General features: G+C 42.3%; 2 protein-coding genes across 5 annotated transcripts in view; one reads left to right on the forward strand and one right to left on the reverse strand.

Annotated features, from left to right (window-relative positions):
- Window positions 1-839: 839 nt before the first annotated feature.
- On the forward strand, window positions 840-5,378 carry eif3s6ip (eukaryotic translation initiation factor 3, subunit 6 interacting protein). 2 transcript variants are annotated; one of them, XM_058651692.1, is made up of 15 exons: window positions 840-1,006; window positions 1,251-1,281; window positions 1,796-2,006; window positions 2,106-2,185; window positions 2,486-2,547; window positions 2,653-2,722; window positions 2,831-2,904; window positions 3,119-3,290; window positions 3,418-3,572; window positions 3,672-3,842; window positions 4,072-4,205; window positions 4,332-4,505; window positions 4,618-4,807; window positions 4,976-5,056; window positions 5,176-5,378. In XM_058651692.1, exons 1-15 carry the CDS (start codon window positions 971-973, stop codon window positions 5,254-5,256), a joined length of 1,722 nt encoding a protein of 573 aa, XP_058507675.1. In that variant the 5' UTR covers window positions 840-970; the 3' UTR covers window positions 5,257-5,378. The 2 variants fall into 2 exon arrangements, with proteins under 2 accessions (XP_058507675.1, XP_058507676.1); XM_058651693.1 differs by lacking the exons at window positions 840-1,006; window positions 1,251-1,281; window positions 2,106-2,185 and having other exon boundaries at window positions 1,928-2,006.
- Window positions 5,379-5,764: 386 nt separating this feature from the next.
- Window positions 5,765-17,298, reverse strand: part of cdh23 (cadherin-related 23) — a 146,752-nt gene continuing 135,218 nt past the window's right edge. For 2 of the 3 annotated variants that reach the window (XM_058651337.1, XM_058651335.1), the window contains 25 exons: window positions 17,036-17,161; window positions 16,739-16,942; window positions 16,019-16,477; window positions 15,812-15,928; window positions 15,494-15,718; window positions 15,037-15,206; window positions 14,517-14,654; window positions 14,096-14,215; window positions 13,640-13,817; window positions 13,003-13,214; window positions 12,633-12,827; window positions 12,272-12,385; window positions 12,016-12,145; window positions 11,558-11,821; window positions 11,286-11,447; window positions 10,435-10,691; window positions 10,241-10,338; window positions 10,029-10,149; window positions 9,873-9,952; window positions 9,696-9,736; window positions 9,501-9,561; window positions 8,822-8,951; window positions 8,594-8,713; window positions 8,185-8,295; window positions 5,765-7,544 (listed from right to left, as the gene is read on the reverse strand). In XM_058651337.1, the coding sequence (XP_058507320.1) occupies window positions 7,203-7,544; window positions 8,185-8,295; window positions 8,594-8,713; window positions 8,822-8,951; window positions 9,501-9,561; window positions 9,696-9,736; window positions 9,873-9,952; window positions 10,029-10,149; window positions 10,241-10,338; window positions 10,435-10,691; window positions 11,286-11,447; window positions 11,558-11,821; window positions 12,016-12,145; window positions 12,272-12,385; window positions 12,633-12,827; window positions 13,003-13,214; window positions 13,640-13,817; window positions 14,096-14,215; window positions 14,517-14,654; window positions 15,037-15,206; window positions 15,494-15,718; window positions 15,812-15,928; window positions 16,019-16,477; window positions 16,739-16,942; window positions 17,036-17,161 (4,175 nt within the window). In that variant the 3' untranslated portion in view covers window positions 5,765-7,202. The remainder of the gene's footprint in view (window positions 7,545-8,184; window positions 8,296-8,593; window positions 8,714-8,821; window positions 8,952-9,500; window positions 9,562-9,695; window positions 9,737-9,872; window positions 9,953-10,028; window positions 10,150-10,240; window positions 10,339-10,434; window positions 10,692-11,285; window positions 11,448-11,557; window positions 11,822-12,015; window positions 12,146-12,271; window positions 12,386-12,632; window positions 12,828-13,002; window positions 13,215-13,639; window positions 13,818-14,095; window positions 14,216-14,516; window positions 14,655-15,036; window positions 15,207-15,493; window positions 15,719-15,811; window positions 15,929-16,018; window positions 16,478-16,738; window positions 16,943-17,035; window positions 17,162-17,298) is intronic. The other variant, XM_058651336.1, reaches the window with a different exon arrangement.

The raw sequence follows: 17,298 nt of genomic DNA on the forward strand, positions 1-17,298 counted from the left end.
AAACTGCATGTTATTATTATATTTAATTATATTATTATATTATATTTATATAAGATTTAGATTATATTTTCAAATATTGTGTAGGTAGGGTAGTAACACATCTGGAACTGGATTGGATTGGAGTCAGTATGTCACACAAATGTCACTATTGAAGAAAAATATGAATATTAATATAAATAAAACGTTTCAGTAATACAACTGGGTATTTGTTAGAAGTCTGGAGGCTTGTCTATATTCAGTTACTGGCTTAGACCCTGTCTATTTAAATGGTGGCCCGTGGAGCACATGCAGCCCATAACCAACTTCTTAGTGGCCCAGCCTGTGGTTCCACAAGAAATAACTAGAGAAGCAATGTTCACTATCTTTCAAAGATTCCTACATACATCCTTACAGTAGTCTGATAGCATTGATAGTACTTTTGTATTTTGTTAAAGGGACTTTAATGTCGTATATGACATATGTGCATCTTATTTCAAAGAGAAACAAATGCTAATATTGCACAACGTTTTGATTTTATGCACTTTGACTTGCACCTGAGATGACAAACACGTTTGACAAGCCATTGTTTACATTCATACATGTGCAGCCCTTTGGAACTGTCAAACTATCTGCAGAGAAAAACCAGGTCATACCACGTCAGAGTTGACATATGACGTGAGTAAAGAAATCTGGGATCTGACCGTTTTCAATATAACAAGGGTGTCCCATTTAAAAAAAAGTTACAAGTTCTCCTGGGATCTAAATTCGAAAAGAAAATCCCTCCGTCTATGGAAGGTATCGGACACTCAATTTCCCATAATTCGTCAGTGCGATCGTTACGGTGTTTCCGCCGTACGTCACTTCCTCTTCCTTCCGCTTTTGACACCACTCTAGCGCCGGCTGCGTGGTTTAGCTGCGTTAGCTAGTACAGCACACATAATCTCATATTTTGCTTTGTTATACAACGTTTTTAACAACAGTAGCTGAAACGATGTCGTACCGCGAGGAAGAAGAGGCAACTAAAACGGTATTCCATCACAGCCACACGAAAAGCTTTCACGAATCATAACGACACGTTAATTAGCCGTAGCCACTTTCGTGCTAAGCTACATCCTACAGCAAAACAGTAGCAGATATGCTCCTTCTGTAGATCATACAACCGAATATAACTACTATAGTCTGTCTAACGCCCGTTGTGCTCTTGTGTGGTATGAGGAGTAAGTTCTTATGAGTAAGAAACGAGTACTATTAACTATCTGCTTTGTTTTCAGTACGATCCATATGACTACGACCTGCACACCGGTTAGTATACACACACACAAACACACTAATAATATCAAGGCATGATCTTGTATTTCCTTTACTAACAGTTTTCACACTTAAAACCATGCCAAACATTGACTTATAGCTGAACAAATCTGTTCAGCAGTATTTCATGTTGGCTTTATTCAGGCTGCAAAGAAAAATCTGGTTATTTTTGCATATTCAGATTGGTGTCTGGAAGTGTGGGCAATTTTGTTTCAAACCTTTGGTGATTAGTTAAAATACAATTCATATTAGATTTTTTACAGAAGTGTCTCATTGTGAACACTCTGGCTGCTCAAAGATGATGCATCTTCATCTTCCAGCAAGATTGGTTATCCTTGGTCCCACAAATTTGATAACTTGTGTTTAACACAGCAGAGTGCAGACAGTCTTGGTGAAAAGATCTGATTTGAGAGAATAAATTGTCTGCTGTCTGAACATAGCCTCAATGCACTTGGAGTAGATGTAGTGTGTGCAGTGTCTCATTCATCCTCACACCATCTCTCTGCAGGTGATCCCAAAGCAGACCTGGCCTATGAGAGGCAGTATGAACAGCAGACATACCACGTCATTCCCGAGGTGATCAAGAACTTCCTGCAGTATTTCCATAAAACCATCTCTGACCTGATTGACCAGAAGGTTTATGAGCTGCAGTCCAACCGGGTCTCTAGTGAGAGCATTGAGCAGAAGATCTATGAGATCCAAGATGTCTATGAGAACAGGTAATCCTTGCAGTGATGCAGTATTAAAAGAGACATTAGATCTGTATGTTTGTGTGTGGGAGATGGCAATATTATCTTACTTAACACTTTGTTTTTTAGTTGGAACAAGTTGACTGACCGTTTCTTCAAGACATCTCCCTGGCCAGAGGCTGAGGCCATTGCGTCACTTGTTGGTAGTGGTGAGTGTATTATCAGTTTTTTTCTATTTCACACGACCATGTGTTTTTCCCTTGGCAGTATGTTTAAGTATTAAATTGTTTCTGAAAATGTGGCAAATAAAATGTGCTTTTTTTCTCAGTAGTTTTGCACTGTTATGAGCTGATATTTGTACATGCAGACTAAATGTAAGAGAAGTATATGGATATTGATTGATTGTATTTGGAGAGTTTACAGTTGTAAATGAGGAACATTTGATATTCTTTTGAACAGGCTTCACAATGTAATGGAAAATAATTTGGTGTTTGCTCTGTGTCCAACAGATGCCGTGTTCCTGATCTTGTATAAAGAGCTGTACTACAGACACATCTATGCTAAAGTCAGCGTAAGTAACAGCTCAAAATAAACTGTTATCACTCACCGCCGTTGTTTCGAGAAACCTCAGAAACCTGTCCAGTATTGTTTTATGTAATCTTTTCTTGATAATTAGGGCGGACCAACATTGGAGCAGAGGTTTGAGTCGTATTACAATTACTGCAACCTCTTCAACTACATTCTCAGTAAGTTTCAACAATATTTCTCACAGTTTTCTCTCATTGGTTGTTACTAGTGTCAAACAACAACTGATGAAAAGTCAGTTATAGTAGAGTATTTCTGATTGGACACAGATGCTGATGGCCCGGCTCCTCTGGAGCTTCCAAACCAGTGGCTCTGGGACATCATTGATGAGTTCATCTATCAGGTAGAGTAAATTATATGCTTAATATACCCTCAGTTGACTTTCCTCGTTATAATAGAGAGACAAATATGTATGTCATGGTGTCAAAAATAAAGATGAAGGGTGAAAACATAGTGCCACCCATTTTAACTTAAACGGAGTAGATAAATAATATTTAGTAACTGACTAACTCGACGATAGACAGTCAAATATGTTTAACACGGACACTTCTCTTCAGTTCCAGTCTTTCAGTCAGTACCGCTGTAAGACGGCCAAGAAGTCAGAGGAGGAGATTGAGTTCCTGAGGAACAACCCAAAGATCTGGAATGTCCACAGTGTCCTCAATGTCCTCCACTCACTGGTGGACAAGAGCAACATTAACGGCCAGCTTGAGGTGTACACCAGTGGAGGTAATAGACAGTTGATGAGCATTTGTTTTTTAACTGACATATCAACTGACTCTATACAGCACCTTTTGTTGTTGTTGCATTTCCCTTTTTCATTAATATACTATAATTTATTTTTTGCATGTTGAAGGAGACCCAGAGAGTGTGGCCGGAGAATATGGGCGTCACTCCCTGTACAAGATGTTGGGTTACTTCAGCTTGGTGGGGCTCCTAAGGCTTCACTCTCTGCTGGGGGATTATTATCAGGCCATCAAAGTCCTGGAGAACATCGAACTCAACAAGAAGGTGAGACCTTATTTACTAACCAGTGCAGAGAGGAACATGCATGAGTACCGCTGATGATGGCAGTCATGACACTTGTGTATTGTGCTTCCCATCTCCCAGAGCATGTACTCCCGTGTGCCCGAGTGTCAGATCACCACATATTACTATGTTGGTTTCGCCTACCTGATGATGAGACGCTACCAGGACGCCATTCGAGTCTTTGCCAACATCCTGCTGTACATCCAGAGGACGAGAAACATGTTCCAGAGGTCCACATATAAATATGAGATGGTCAGTCAGAACAGTGCTCTTTGATCACTAGCTTGATTGTGATTGTTTGCTCAAGTAATTGGTTCTTACCCTTTATGTAGAACATGGAAGAGTCAGGCTGATGATGAAGTTTACACATCTTAGTTGATCATTATTCCCCTTTTCCAACTTTGAGTTTGAGATTATTGCAGTTTTGAAAGCATACATAGTAAAAGCTCTAATAAGATGTGTTGGTTTCATTTATTTATAGATCAACAAACAAAATGAGCAGATGCATGGTCTGCTGGCCATCGCTCTTACCATGTATCCAATGCGCATTGATGAGAGCATCCACACCCAACTAAGGGAGAAGTATGGAGACAAGATGCTGCGAATGCAGAAGGGGTAAGGAACTAGCTCTTCATGTCACAGTGGAACAGAAAAGCATTTAGGGTTTAGCACAAGTCTTTTTGTGTCAGTGGTGAACAGCAGCAGTAGTAATGTTTTTTTTTTCCTTCTTCTGCTTATCAGAGACCTGCAGGTGTTTGAGGAACAGTTCAGCTTCGCCTGTCCGAAGTTCTTATCTCCTGTTGTGCCAAACTACGACAACGTCCACCCCAACTACCACAAAGAACCTTTTCAGCAGCAACTGAAGGTCTTTGCTGAGGAAGTTCAACAGCAGGCCCAGCTCTCCACCATCCGCAGGTTGGAATTACATTTCTTTTCCAGTGACTCAGATACACTTGAATTAGTTACAGATAATTTCATTTAAATAGTTTGGAGAGGCCGTTTGAATAAATCAGTGTGTCCCCTGCAGCTTCCTGAAACTGTACACCACCATGCCAGTAGCCAAGCTGGCAGGATTTCTAGACATGACTGAGCAGGAGTTCCGTATTCAGCTGCTCGTCTTCAAACACAAAATGAAGAACCTGGTGTGGACCAGTGGCATCTCAGCTCTGGAGGGAGAGTTCCAGTCTGCTTCCGAGGTCGACTTTTACATCGACAAGGTGCGTTTGTTACGCCTGTTTAACGAAAGTCACGTCATTGACGTTTTGATATCGTCTCATACAGTGAGAATAGGACATTTCACAGCAGGTACATGCTGTATATAAAGTAAAAGGTAAATAATATGGCTTACTGTTGTGTATGCTTGATGAGCTCTTTCTCTACCACAGGACATGATCCACATTGCTGACACTAAAGTTGCTCGTCGGTATGGAGACTTTTTCATCAGACAGATCCATAAGTTTGAGGAGGTGAGTGTGGAGCAGGTTGGCTTCTAAGCGAAATAGAAACACCAAAAATCTTTTAAGGCATTCAAAAAAACAAATAACTGATATTGATGTTACAAAATATTTCTTTTGTCCCCCTACAGTTGAATAAGACGCTGAAGAAAATGTCAATCACTGGCACCACCACCACAGCATCAGCAACCACCACTAGCCGAGCAGTCTGACCAGCAGCAGTGACGAAGAGCCGAGTCTTGGCCCTCTCAGACTCTTTCAAGCATTTTGACAACTATTACAGATGATAGCATTTTCTATGTAACAATAAAAAAAGATGAAGTGGTGTGCTAAATCCATGGTTTCCTTTCCGTTACTTTTCCAGCACTTACACGACCACTAGATGGCAGCATTTCCCAAGTGTTCACTGTGGCGTACAGTAGACTGAGCTGTTAAAGTGAACTGTAATAGAGATATTTCTGTTGATACCGAGTGGAATTCAGTATACTTGGGTCACTTGCATCATTATTGTTGATGGTCAGTTTCTCTTATGTTTGTTCAGTTTGGACCTTTGAGAACAATAGAGGTCCAACTAGAGGAAGTCATTGTTATCGTCATGGGGGGATAAATATTTAGTTTCATGGGTCATTAAGGCTTCTCACATCCTCAGACCTTAAGTGTCTGCGTGACTTTTATTTTTGCTGCATTTGTTGCCACATTTATTATCCCACTGAGGTCAGAGACCATTGCATATTTCTTTTATTATCACATATCATCCAACAACAATTCCCAACACAGATCTCAGGGCTTATGACAAAAGAAATAAAAATTTACAAAATGAGAATATAAAAAAAAATTAAAAACACACCACTCGTCAGAAACAATATCAGTTGTCATACAAAGGGAAATAAAATGACATACATCACCATAGCACAATATACATATACTCCAAATATCCATAATTATATTTTACCTAGTTTGGTAAGCCAGCATTTGTCTTTAAAAATATCTTTTGATTCCAGCACATTTTCTATAAAATAAAAAAATAAAGCAAACATCGCTCTTTTTGAGCATGACTCTTACTCCATTGGGTGGCAGTGGAAAGTCTGTGGGCACAACGCCATCTTAATGTCTACAAAACCTGGATAAATCATATTTATTGAAATTCTATTTATACATTTCATTTTTTTGCAAGACTTTCTCTGGCTTCCTTTACTAAAAGGCTCACTTTTTTTTTTTCTTCATGTGGCTCCATTCTGAGATGATCGTCCGCCATAATCATTCAATCACTTAATCACTTAAACGGCGTAGTCCTCTTGCTCACGACTGTCAGTCCATGCTAAAAATGGAGAGCAGGAGTCAGGGCCAGCGTCTAAATGTTCGTCACTGCTCTGCAGGTGAGAGTTCTTCGAGCACTGATCCAGGCAATCTCTTCATAAGAACACAGCACTGTAATAACTTTACAGTGGTCTTTCTTTCTTCTGGTGTAAAATGAAAATCCACTCCACAACCATCACTGGGGAAAATATTCAAAGTGCTTTCGAATGACCATCGATAATTTCCCGCCGACAGAATCATTTATTATCTGATGGCCTTAACTAAGTTTTAACTCATTCAGCACTGAATTAAAAAAACATTATAATGCAATAAGGACTTGTGTCATTATCTTTAGAGTCTCATTAATGGCCATCTGCTGGTCTGAGTGTGTGTATTTGTGTTTGTGTAAGTGTCTGCAGTCCAGGTATGACTTCAAATCGTAGTTAGTTAATGAGAATGAGGCACCGTCTGCCCATTTTAAGGTCATGGATCAAGTAGCCTCTCCCACAGGCAGTGTTCATTTCTTTCATTTCCACTCTGCGCATGAAAATCAGTGATACCAGTAGATTTCTTCTTGCCGAAAACTGGTGCCCTGGTGATTTTCCATTTCCTACAGGTCATTTGAGTAAGCCTTCTCTTGAAGCGCCAACAGTGGGACCATCTTCAACACAAGATCCACTCAAACCAACTCAGAGTAAGTCCTCCAGCAGGCTGCCTCACTGATGCACTGAGGTTGGCTGACAAGGTACCGTAGACTACATACACTCCTCCTCCAGTCCCCCCCCTAACCTGGGTGACAGTGTGGAGGCACAAGGACACACACAAGTCTTGATTGCGCTCAGACCAGCGAGGCCTCGGCTAGTCATAACTCTGTGATTTCCAGAGGACTCTCTGACAGGGTGTCTCCGTCCTTGTGACGGCGCATTGGGGTGGACTTGGCCGACTCTGTGCGGGCGTTGCGCTCATTATAAAGCCCCCCATCAGCGTTTAGAGCCTCCAGAGAACGAGCCAGAGCCCGCTGGTCGTCCTCTGGCAGGCTGCTGAGGTCAGAGGTCAGGAGGGTACCTGTGCTGCCATGGACCACGTGCACACCTTCGGGCCCCTTCAATTCCACAGGAAGCTTGTGCTTAAAGCGCAGGGTGCCGCGACCACCGCCCATGCTCAGGCGCTCATCCTCGTCTTCGTCGAGGTCGCTCTGGATCAGCTTTTGAAGGACAGGAGAGGAGAGAAGCAGAACAACTGACAAGATGAGAATGATAACACGTTGTCTTTGCAAAGTATTTATACAAACATTAAAGGTCCAGAGTGTAAAATTTAAGTGACACTATTTTCATTTGACAAAAATGGAATATTTGTTTTTATTACTTCAAAATGAGCCTTTTATATATTTATCAGGAGCTGACTAAGCTCTACAGAGGCCACCATTCTGGACCACTGACAAACTAAATCTCTCTTCAGTTTTGATGCTAACTGAAGGCTACATAGGTTCTCCAACACACTTTGAAGGGAAAGGGTGAGGTGTAACTTCACCAATAAATATTGCAATATTTTACACACTTTACCTTTAAGGTGACAGGAATACATGTGATTTGTATGGAATAGATTTTATGGAAGGGCTAGACAGAGGCACACCAGAAGAGGAAATCCTTTCAGGGAAAAAGAATCCATAGATCAGATCGAAATGTGTAAATGCCTTGAAAAAACAGCAGAGAAAAGTTGCCACACCACACTAGCTGACAGAAGATCAGAATGAGAAATCAAAGGAAAGCAAGATCACTCTCCAGCGGGGTGTCAGACAGGAGCAGGAAGTGCAAACAAATCATCCAGAGTTTTCCAGAGCCCACCTCAGTGACTGAAGATTGATCTCCCTGACTGGTGGACACAGTGACGAGTCGAGCTGCAAAGAGCTTTTTCAGCCTCAGGTAGTCGTCCAGGACCACCTTCAGCAAGGAGCCCTGACAGGACAGCAGTTAGGATCAAACAGAGTCTCTCACCTCAAGCACCCTCACTCCCGCAGTAGTCATAAATGAGATTATACAGCAAGAACTGAATCATCAATAACCAATCTTCACGTCCTCGTGTCTTTTCTTCTCGCGGCGGACTGGAGTAGTTCCTGTGTCTCGTCCTCTGATCTTGTCCCCCACAGTGTTTTAGTACAGATGGATGGAGAGAATAACTCGACCAACAACAGAGTGAATGTCTTCATACAGTATGTGCGTTTCCCTGGATAAACTTAAATGTCTCATGTCTCACCTTGATGGGCCCCTCCCTCATAATCTGGCCCAGTTTAGCGATGTTGTCGTACTCCTGAATGGCCGCTCTCAGGTAACGATCATCCTCTGGTTTTGCTTGAGGCTCTCGACCGAATGTTCCCTGTCAGGTCAAAGGTCATTTAAAAATATTAACACTCTTCCTGGAGTATAATCTATGAAGACTCTTGTTGTGAGACCTATAGCAGGTCAGTTTAAAGTAAATACTGACGTGAGTGCGCGCCGGGCTGTTCCACAGGTCAGTTATCTCACTCAGGTTCTCCGGCAGGTCGTCCTCATGGTCAGCCTGAGCGGCCAGTTCCAGGTTGTGACAGAATGGGTCCAGCCACACTGGATTAGCCCTAAAGAGGCAAATGCATGTTGTCACTGACAAAATGTGACAAAGTTTAGTTATATGACGGAGTATTAGGGCCACGTTGAGAATAATAAATTATCAAGAATAAAGTTGTAAATTTACGAGATCAATTTCCGTAAATTTATGACTTCATTCTCTGTGAATTATAATTTTTTTTCTCTATGTGGCCCTAATACTCCGTCGTATAGTCAAAGGTGATTTTTGATAATGATCTGTTGTATTATAGGATCTGAATTTCAAATAACAGATTACATAGATTACTATATTAGCAGTTATTAGGATAAAGGCATGAAATAGAAGGATTTATTGTTTAAGTTATTATGTTGCACAAAAAAGGTAAAATAAAAACATGCTGCTGGCACTTTTGGAAATAATTCTCTGTGACCTCTCGGGGTTTCCTTGTCTTCCCCCTCGCTCTTTAGAATATTAATCATAACACATGAAAAAAATACTGTAAGAAAAACAACACAAATTGATATTTGCAGGGAATTCCATTGTGTGCCCTCGAGTTGTGAAAATGAAGCTATTTTCTCACCCCTCAAAAGAGTACTTGTTGGTGTTGGGCATGTCCAGGATATCCATTAGACCCTGGTTCCCTGGTTGGCAGAGGAATAATAATTGTCTGAGTAACACAGGCTTTTTGTTGTGTTCTACACAGACGGATGATAAAAGCTTCACGCTGACACTAACAGCAGGTGGAGTTGTCCCCTTGATAAAAGCTGCGTCTCACCTGTTGATCCTGCGACGATGGCTTTCAGCTTTCTCTGGTGTCTGAAACACAGCAGGAAGTCAAGAGGAGACAAAAACATGTTGATGACTACAGACCGAGAGACTAAAAACACGGGCCTCGGCAGCAGCCTTCAAATATTTCAGGACACACAAAGCACACGTGCTGAATGATTCTTACACTCGACGATAATGCCAGTTCATTGTGACGAACAGAATTCCTGCCAAGCACAGCAGGACGGCGAGAATGATGATGACCAGCTGGAAAAAGAGGAAAGAGAGGAAAGTTCATGAGCATCAAGAAAAGATTGTAGGTTTCCATCACGGCTTCACAGACCTGAAGTGTGGAGAGATCATCTGGCAGTTGGTCCCCAACAGCAGGCTGAACATCCACAACATTGTACGTCCTGAAGAGGCTTCTCAGCTGCTCCTTGTTCTCATCAATCATCTGGATCACCCTGAGAAACACCAGGACACAGATGGCCTCATGACGGTGGTGTTATTATTTAAGCCTGGAATAAAGGATTTATTTATGTAAGGAAGGTTCACCTTTCAACATCGAGGATGGTGTTGGTCTGATTATTGACGAAATGGATCAGCATGTCGGTCTGTGCGTAATTGACCCGGCCTTTCTTGTCCACGTGAAACTGATACAAAAGTAAGACAAAATATGTTGTGTGCAACATCCACACAATGGGTTAAATTGTAAACATTACAAAGAAAAACCTTTTTTTTTTTTTTACCTGAATGTCATCCAAGTTGACGGTGGCGCCGGTAATGTTGGACAACAAGTTAATAAAGTCTTCCTGATTTTCACGGACCAGATCTGGGATCTCGTTGAAGACTATCTTGACCCTCTGGTCGTCGCGGAGGATGTAGATGTTCACGTTGGTGGTTGTACTGTGTCCAGCAAAATCGCAGGCCAAAATCTCCAGCTGAAAGTAGCCTGGATTGTAGGCCGTGAAGAGGTCATAGGTTCTGATGATGCCATCAGTCAAGCCTGCGGGAATCGTGGGGCACAATATTGTCTCTAATAAGACGCAGATTTTTGACTGAGGTGATATTTCCTTTTTTTCTTGTCAACAAATCCAAAGAAAAAGCAAAAATGACAACAGAAATATTCTGCCAACTAACATCTCCTGTGTGTTGAAAGCTCGATACATCTTATTCCAAACTGTCGTAGAGTTTCACCACAGCTGTACAAGAACAAACATCACAAACCTCCTCGAAACAACAAATCAATGGACCATGACTAGAGACACAGAGACACTGAGGAAGTTAGACTGAAACTAATGACTCTCAGACTCAGTGATGTTATATTTTTATCTTTTATGTGTAACCAGTTTTTGGTCAATTTCTTTCCTTTAAGTATAAATATGTGTAATTATGTTACCGACACTGAGCAGTGGTTTCGATTCATGTTACAATATAGAGTCGTGCTAGTGTACAGCTTGATTTTGACAGTAAAAACTGAACATACAAAACATTAAAAATAAAAATAAAATGCACATCACAGGTACTTTATGAGAATAAAACATGCCTCTAAACTGTACTGATCAAAAATAGCCTGAATCCTGCAGGTAATGGTGCTCACCAATGGTGAAGATGCTGCCGACATCCTCACTCCCGTTGCTCTGTGACTGGAAGTAGCGGATTGTAACGATGTGGTACTGGACCAAACTGTTGTTACCAATGTCATTGTCTAGAGCAACAACCTTGATCAACTCTGAACCCACTTTGGCATTTGCTGCAACTCCTGGAACAGGGAAGCAGAGGAGGAGGAGGAGGAGGAGGAGGAGGAGGGTTATGGTGGTTTCACACAGATCAGCAGACACATGTTCTGTACATGCAACAACACAAGATGACCTGCGGTGTACTCCGCCTTAACGAAGTGTGGTTTCTGGTCATTGATGTCCTCCAGTTGGATGCGGACTTCCAGCAGGCTGGGGTCTCGGGCCGGGTTCAGCGCTTTAGCTCGCGCTGCCCTCTGACCCCTTGGCGGAGTCCAGCTCCTGTTGCTGGAAGCCTTGATGATGATGGAGTAGGCCGGGATCTCCTCCCTGTCCAGATCCTTATACAACTTCAACTCTCCGTCTAGACTTAAGCCAAAGTTGCCATCACTGTTTCCCTCTGCGGGAAGAGATAGAAAAGAATTTATGTTCTAAAGCAACAAAAGAATTCAGCTCTATAAAAGAAAGAGGGATTCATTCAAATGTCATTATTTGTGTTTCCGAGACTGAGGACTTTATTCTGACAATTTCACTACATTTTTATCATCAATAGCAACATACATGTGCGGCTATGCGTGAAGATAAGAGCATCACCTGCGATGAAGTAGTAGACGACTGCATTGGAGCCTTCGTCTGCGTCCAAAGCTCTGGTGATGTTGCCCACAACAGTTCCTGGAGGGGAGTGCTCACGCACGGACAGCAACTGATAAGGCAAGCTGCCACGCTGATGAGCACACACACACACAGACACACAGACACACACACACGCAGAAAGAAAGAAACATACAAAACACATTAATAGAGGAATAGATATAACGTACAGATTATCTTTTGTATCACATGTTCTTACCGGTGGTTTGAGGAAGACAGGTTCATTGTCATCAATGTCCAACAGCGCCACCTGCAGAGGCTGTGTGGTCTCATAAGGCACTGGCTGGCCCATGTCACGGGCAACAATAATAAGCTGATAGAGACGTTTGGACACAGTTAATGAGGCACACAGCTGCACATGTATGTATATTAAAGGGTAACTAACTAAAATGTGTACGCAGTAGCTGGTGTTTGACCAGAGAGGAAGTAGATTTGCCAATTTTTTTTATCACAACACATGAATATTTTCAATACTTGATGCTAAACTGAAGATTCCCACCCATATTAAAAAAATAACATTACTAGATACCAATATTTAGGGGTTTAGTTTAATGACTCACAATATGGAGGGCCTGTTTTTCTCTGTCCATTTTCACAGTTGTTGTGATGACTCCAGACAAGGGATCGATGTGGAAGTTTTCCCAGTCTCGGTTACCTGCTCCAGTCTGCAAGAAGGAGTAGCGCACCTCGCCATTCACACCCTCGTCTGAGTCTGTTGCATACACCTCATACACAGGCAGGCCGGGAGGCTGCTCCTACGAGGAGGGCAGAGAGAATCAGGGTGTGAATTTGCTATTTTGATCAAAATAACACAAAGTGTCAAGGGTGCTATCTAAGCAGAGACCATTTACCATCTATAAAAACCTCAATATGAACAAGTCAATAAAGAGCATTCATACTGACAATAGCACATTCTGAGACAGCGGATACCTCTGAGATATGGATGATGGTTCCATTAGCGGGCCGGACAAACACAGGTCTGTTGTCATTGACATCTATGACTATGATGATCAGGTCTGCGGTGCCCCACAGGGGAGGACGCCCCTGGTCAGTGGCCACCACGGTCAGGTTAAAACGTTCAGAAGACTGAAGCAGACGGCGAGAACGCACCAGGCCTGTGTTTGGATCCAGGGAAAATGCATCTAAAAGGAAAAAAGGAAGTTTATAGATGGCTCCAGAAACAATTAAGACCATCATTTTCTCTTTTTTTTATTAAATGTAAAAGTAAAAGAACCACCTATAATGACAAAGTGATAACACAATTTGTTTTTTTTATTTATTAATGATTCAAATTCAACCTAGAATCTCTAATTTACCAAATTATTGAGACAAACAACCTAAGTGGTATGCTTTTAGCAGCACTTGGTTATCCGGGCAATTGTCATTCACATGAAATATAAAGCAATTACAAATAAGTAAGTTGATTTCATAGAGACTCAGCTAAAAACTAAGACAAAAGTAAGACAAAAAGTGTTTTAGAAAGCAACAACAAATTATAGCTTTAAGGAAAACTGAAGCCAAAGACCAGTTCACTGAGAACAAGCAGCTAATAAGAATGTAGTCATACCTGAATGGGCTCCCAACATGCTGTAGAGCATTGCTCCATTCTCTCCTTCATCCAGATCGGTAGCTTTCACTGTGATGACAGACGTGCCACTGGGCTCGTTCTCAAACACGCTGCTGTTGTACACTCGCTCCGTGAAGCGCGGCCGATAATCGTTGACGTCGAGAACAGTCACCAGAACCTGATTCGCATCAACAGGCAGATGACGTATGAGATTATTTCAAACACAGAATATTCTTGACACAAGGCTGTGTTCTGTAAACGATCGTATTGTGGATATATGGCACACGGGGCCACAGACACACAAGCATAGCAGTACTAAAAATAATATACGAAACAGTCAGTGAAACCTACACATCTTATCTTCATCTTCAAGCTTCTCATAAACTTTTAGCCACAGAGTATAGTCTTTGATATTAATACACTTGTCCCTGTGTCTCTACAGCACGAGATCTTTACCTGGATAGAGTTCTCTCGTCTGTTGTTGGGGCTGCCGCCAGGGTTATCACGGGCGACTGCAGTGAGAGTGTAATGGTCCTTTGTCTCTCTGTCAAGAGGAGAGAGGATGTATATCTCTCCCTGACACAGAAGAGAAGGGATAATTAGGGAAGGAAGTGCGGCGTTTGACAGGGAGTGGTGGTTGTGTTATGCCTCTATTCGTGTCTGTGTGCATGACAGAAATGGAGCACAGAGTGGAAATATTTAAACTGTCTTTTATTAAACTCTTTAAACTTTCCAGGCAGTGTTGACACCCAGAAGTAAATAACTGGGAGTCAAAAACACAATGGTGCTTGAATGCACACCACTCCTTACCAATAAATCAATACATTTACATTCTTTCTTGACGCTCAGAGCTGTTCAGATGAAAGGGTTAACTTACAGTGGACGGTCTGATGCCAAACTTTCCCTCTCCGTCGACCAGGCTGTACTCTATGACAGCAAAGAGGCCAGAATCAGCGTCTGTAGCACGAACACGAACTATGGTGGTGCCCAGGTTCACGTTTTCAAACACAGGCTCCTACAAACATAGATGAACACACACTTTGGCTCAGTGGACAAAGTGGACTGGTTGACTAAATTAGATGACACTTGCTACAATAACAAACTGTTTAATTCATTTTGAATAGCAACATTCTCATATACCTGACATTTTACATGAAAAAAAGCTACTTGAGATAAAGTGAGGAAGTTAAATTAACAAATAACACACTTTTAAAACAAAAAGCATTTCTAATCAGATCAAATAAAAACATACTGTATATTTTCTCATGTGTGCTTTTTGTCTTTAGTTTAACTTTGAACTCTTCAACTGCAGTAATTACATTAAAACAGTGTCACTCCTGGTTATTAAGTACACCTGTACTTTTATCATTAAAACACACATGGTCTAACTTCATTACCTGATATGACGGCTGTAGAAAGACAGGGTTGTTGTCATTGATGTCCACAATGCGCAGATAAACTGGCAGCTCAGCTATCCTGGGAGGAGAACCATGGTCCTGGGCTCGAATTGTGAAATTCAGCCACTGTATCTGCTCAAAATCCACCGTCTGGTTGGCTACAATCTTACCTGGAACATTTTTGAACACACCGATGGTTACAGTCTGGATTAATCTTGTCAGCACTACACATCATTGCTCTCTAGTTAGAAATTAAAAACAGGTCTCTCATGTGAATGAGACCCTGGGTCTCAATGAGTTTGTGAGTTGTTGCCAGTGTTGTGGATGAATGAGCTAATTTTGAGACATGTTGCATGTTGATGGCACTGTGTTAAAGAGTTTTAAAAAGTAACCTTAGTATTCAACAATGCTACCAATTGAAACAAAACTGTAACATGTACAAAAGCTTCTTTCATACCAACAGAAGGGTCCTCCAGTCTGACGTATCCACCTCGGGGCAAGTGAAGCAGTTGGTAGATGACCTGCCCGTTGGGACCTTTATCCGGGTCAACAGCTGACACTGACAGTAGAGTTGTACCTGGCTGAGCTCCTTCCAAAATCTTCTCGGTGAAGTTGGACACTCCAAAGGGCCGGAAACGAGGAGCATTGTCATTGACATCCAACACGTTGATGGTTAGTCTCGCTGCGATGAAGAGAGACAGAGTGAAAACTGATTTCAGAAACTGAAAGAACGCACAAATCCGAAGCTAGGGTCGTCATTTGTAAATGAACTTACCGTTGGGGACACTTCCTGACTTGTCGATGACATCGCTGGCATTGTCATGTACAGACACAATGATCTCAAATGTAGCAACCTGCTCTCTGTTCAGCGGGTTGCGTACAAACACTGCACCTGATAACGCACAGAAAAGCATCTTGTTTTTGTCCCACAAGTAAGACCCTGTGTTACTCAGTAAACTGGATCTGAAGATCCATGACTCACCAGTGTGTAAATCGATGCCAAACGACTCCTGCAGACCATCCACTGGATTGTTCCCGTCATCCTTTGCCTCCACTGAGATGATGTAATACTCCAGCCGGGGATGAAGATCAAGGTCCTCGGCGGTGAGCGTGGCCACCACCACGCCAGGCGGTGTGGACTCGTTGACACTAATCATTTTCAAAGTATCTAGGAAACGTGGGCGCGAGTCGTTGACGTCGTCCAGGATGACCGTGAGGGTGGCTGTGCCTGAAAGTGGGGGTGTGCCGCGGTCGATCGCCATGACGACCAGGCGGTAGGAACCACGGTCTTCTCTGTCAAGTGTGTTGTTGCCAACCAAGACCGCACCGGAGAGCGGGTCCACCACGAAACGGTCCTGAGCACCACTTTCCAAGCGATACATCAGCCAGCCGTTAGAGCCGGAGTCTGCGTCGGTGGCAGACAGCTGAGTCACCACCACTCCTGAAAGAGACACAATAATGACACACACGCGTGCACAAGCTTGTGTACATGTGACCACTAATTGCCATTTTCAAATTGTAAACCCTTTACACTTACACAGGGGAGTGCAAAGTGCACATAATCTTAAAATGATAATAGTCAATTCCCCTATTCCCTTCATTCTTCTGTCAGTGACAACTACAACCTTGTGAACACTGTAGATTTATATGCAAGTCATACTCCTCCTAGTACACTACATTAGGCAGCAGCCAGTGCACACACCTGTGGGGCTGTTCTCAGGGAGACGGACACTGAAACTGGATGGACTGAAGACAGGAGGGTTGTCATTCTGGTCCAGGACGGTAACTGTCAGAGGGACACTGCTGTTTAAACCTCCTATGTCGTCAGCAACCAGAAATAGCTCGACCCGCGGCTCCTGAAACGCCTCGCGATCCAGGTTTGCCCCCGGACGCACGCGTATCAAGCCTGGCAGAAGATGAAGAGACAATAACCTTTGGCACGGCAGTTTTCCTCTGTGTGTACGTGTGCGTTTCCTGAAGGAGTTACAAAAAATGTTACCAGTGTTGGCATCGACAGTAAAGAGGTCCCCTCTTGGTCCCAGCAGCCGATACTTCACTACAGCATTGGGTCCAATGTCTTTATCCTCAGCCAAGACCGGCCCATTCAACACTGTGACTGTACTGCCTAAAGTTACACACAAGTGAACAAGTAAACTCATTATAGTCATGAGGTTTTATGTAGTTTCATGATGCTTACTGATATATATATATATATATATATATATATATATATACAGTATATATATAGTATATATATATACA

The sequence above is a fragment of the Solea solea genome, chromosome 15 (assembly GCF_958295425.1).
Source record: "Solea solea chromosome 15, fSolSol10.1, whole genome shotgun sequence".
Classification (NCBI taxonomy): Eukaryota; Metazoa; Chordata; class Actinopteri; order Pleuronectiformes; family Soleidae; genus Solea; species Solea solea.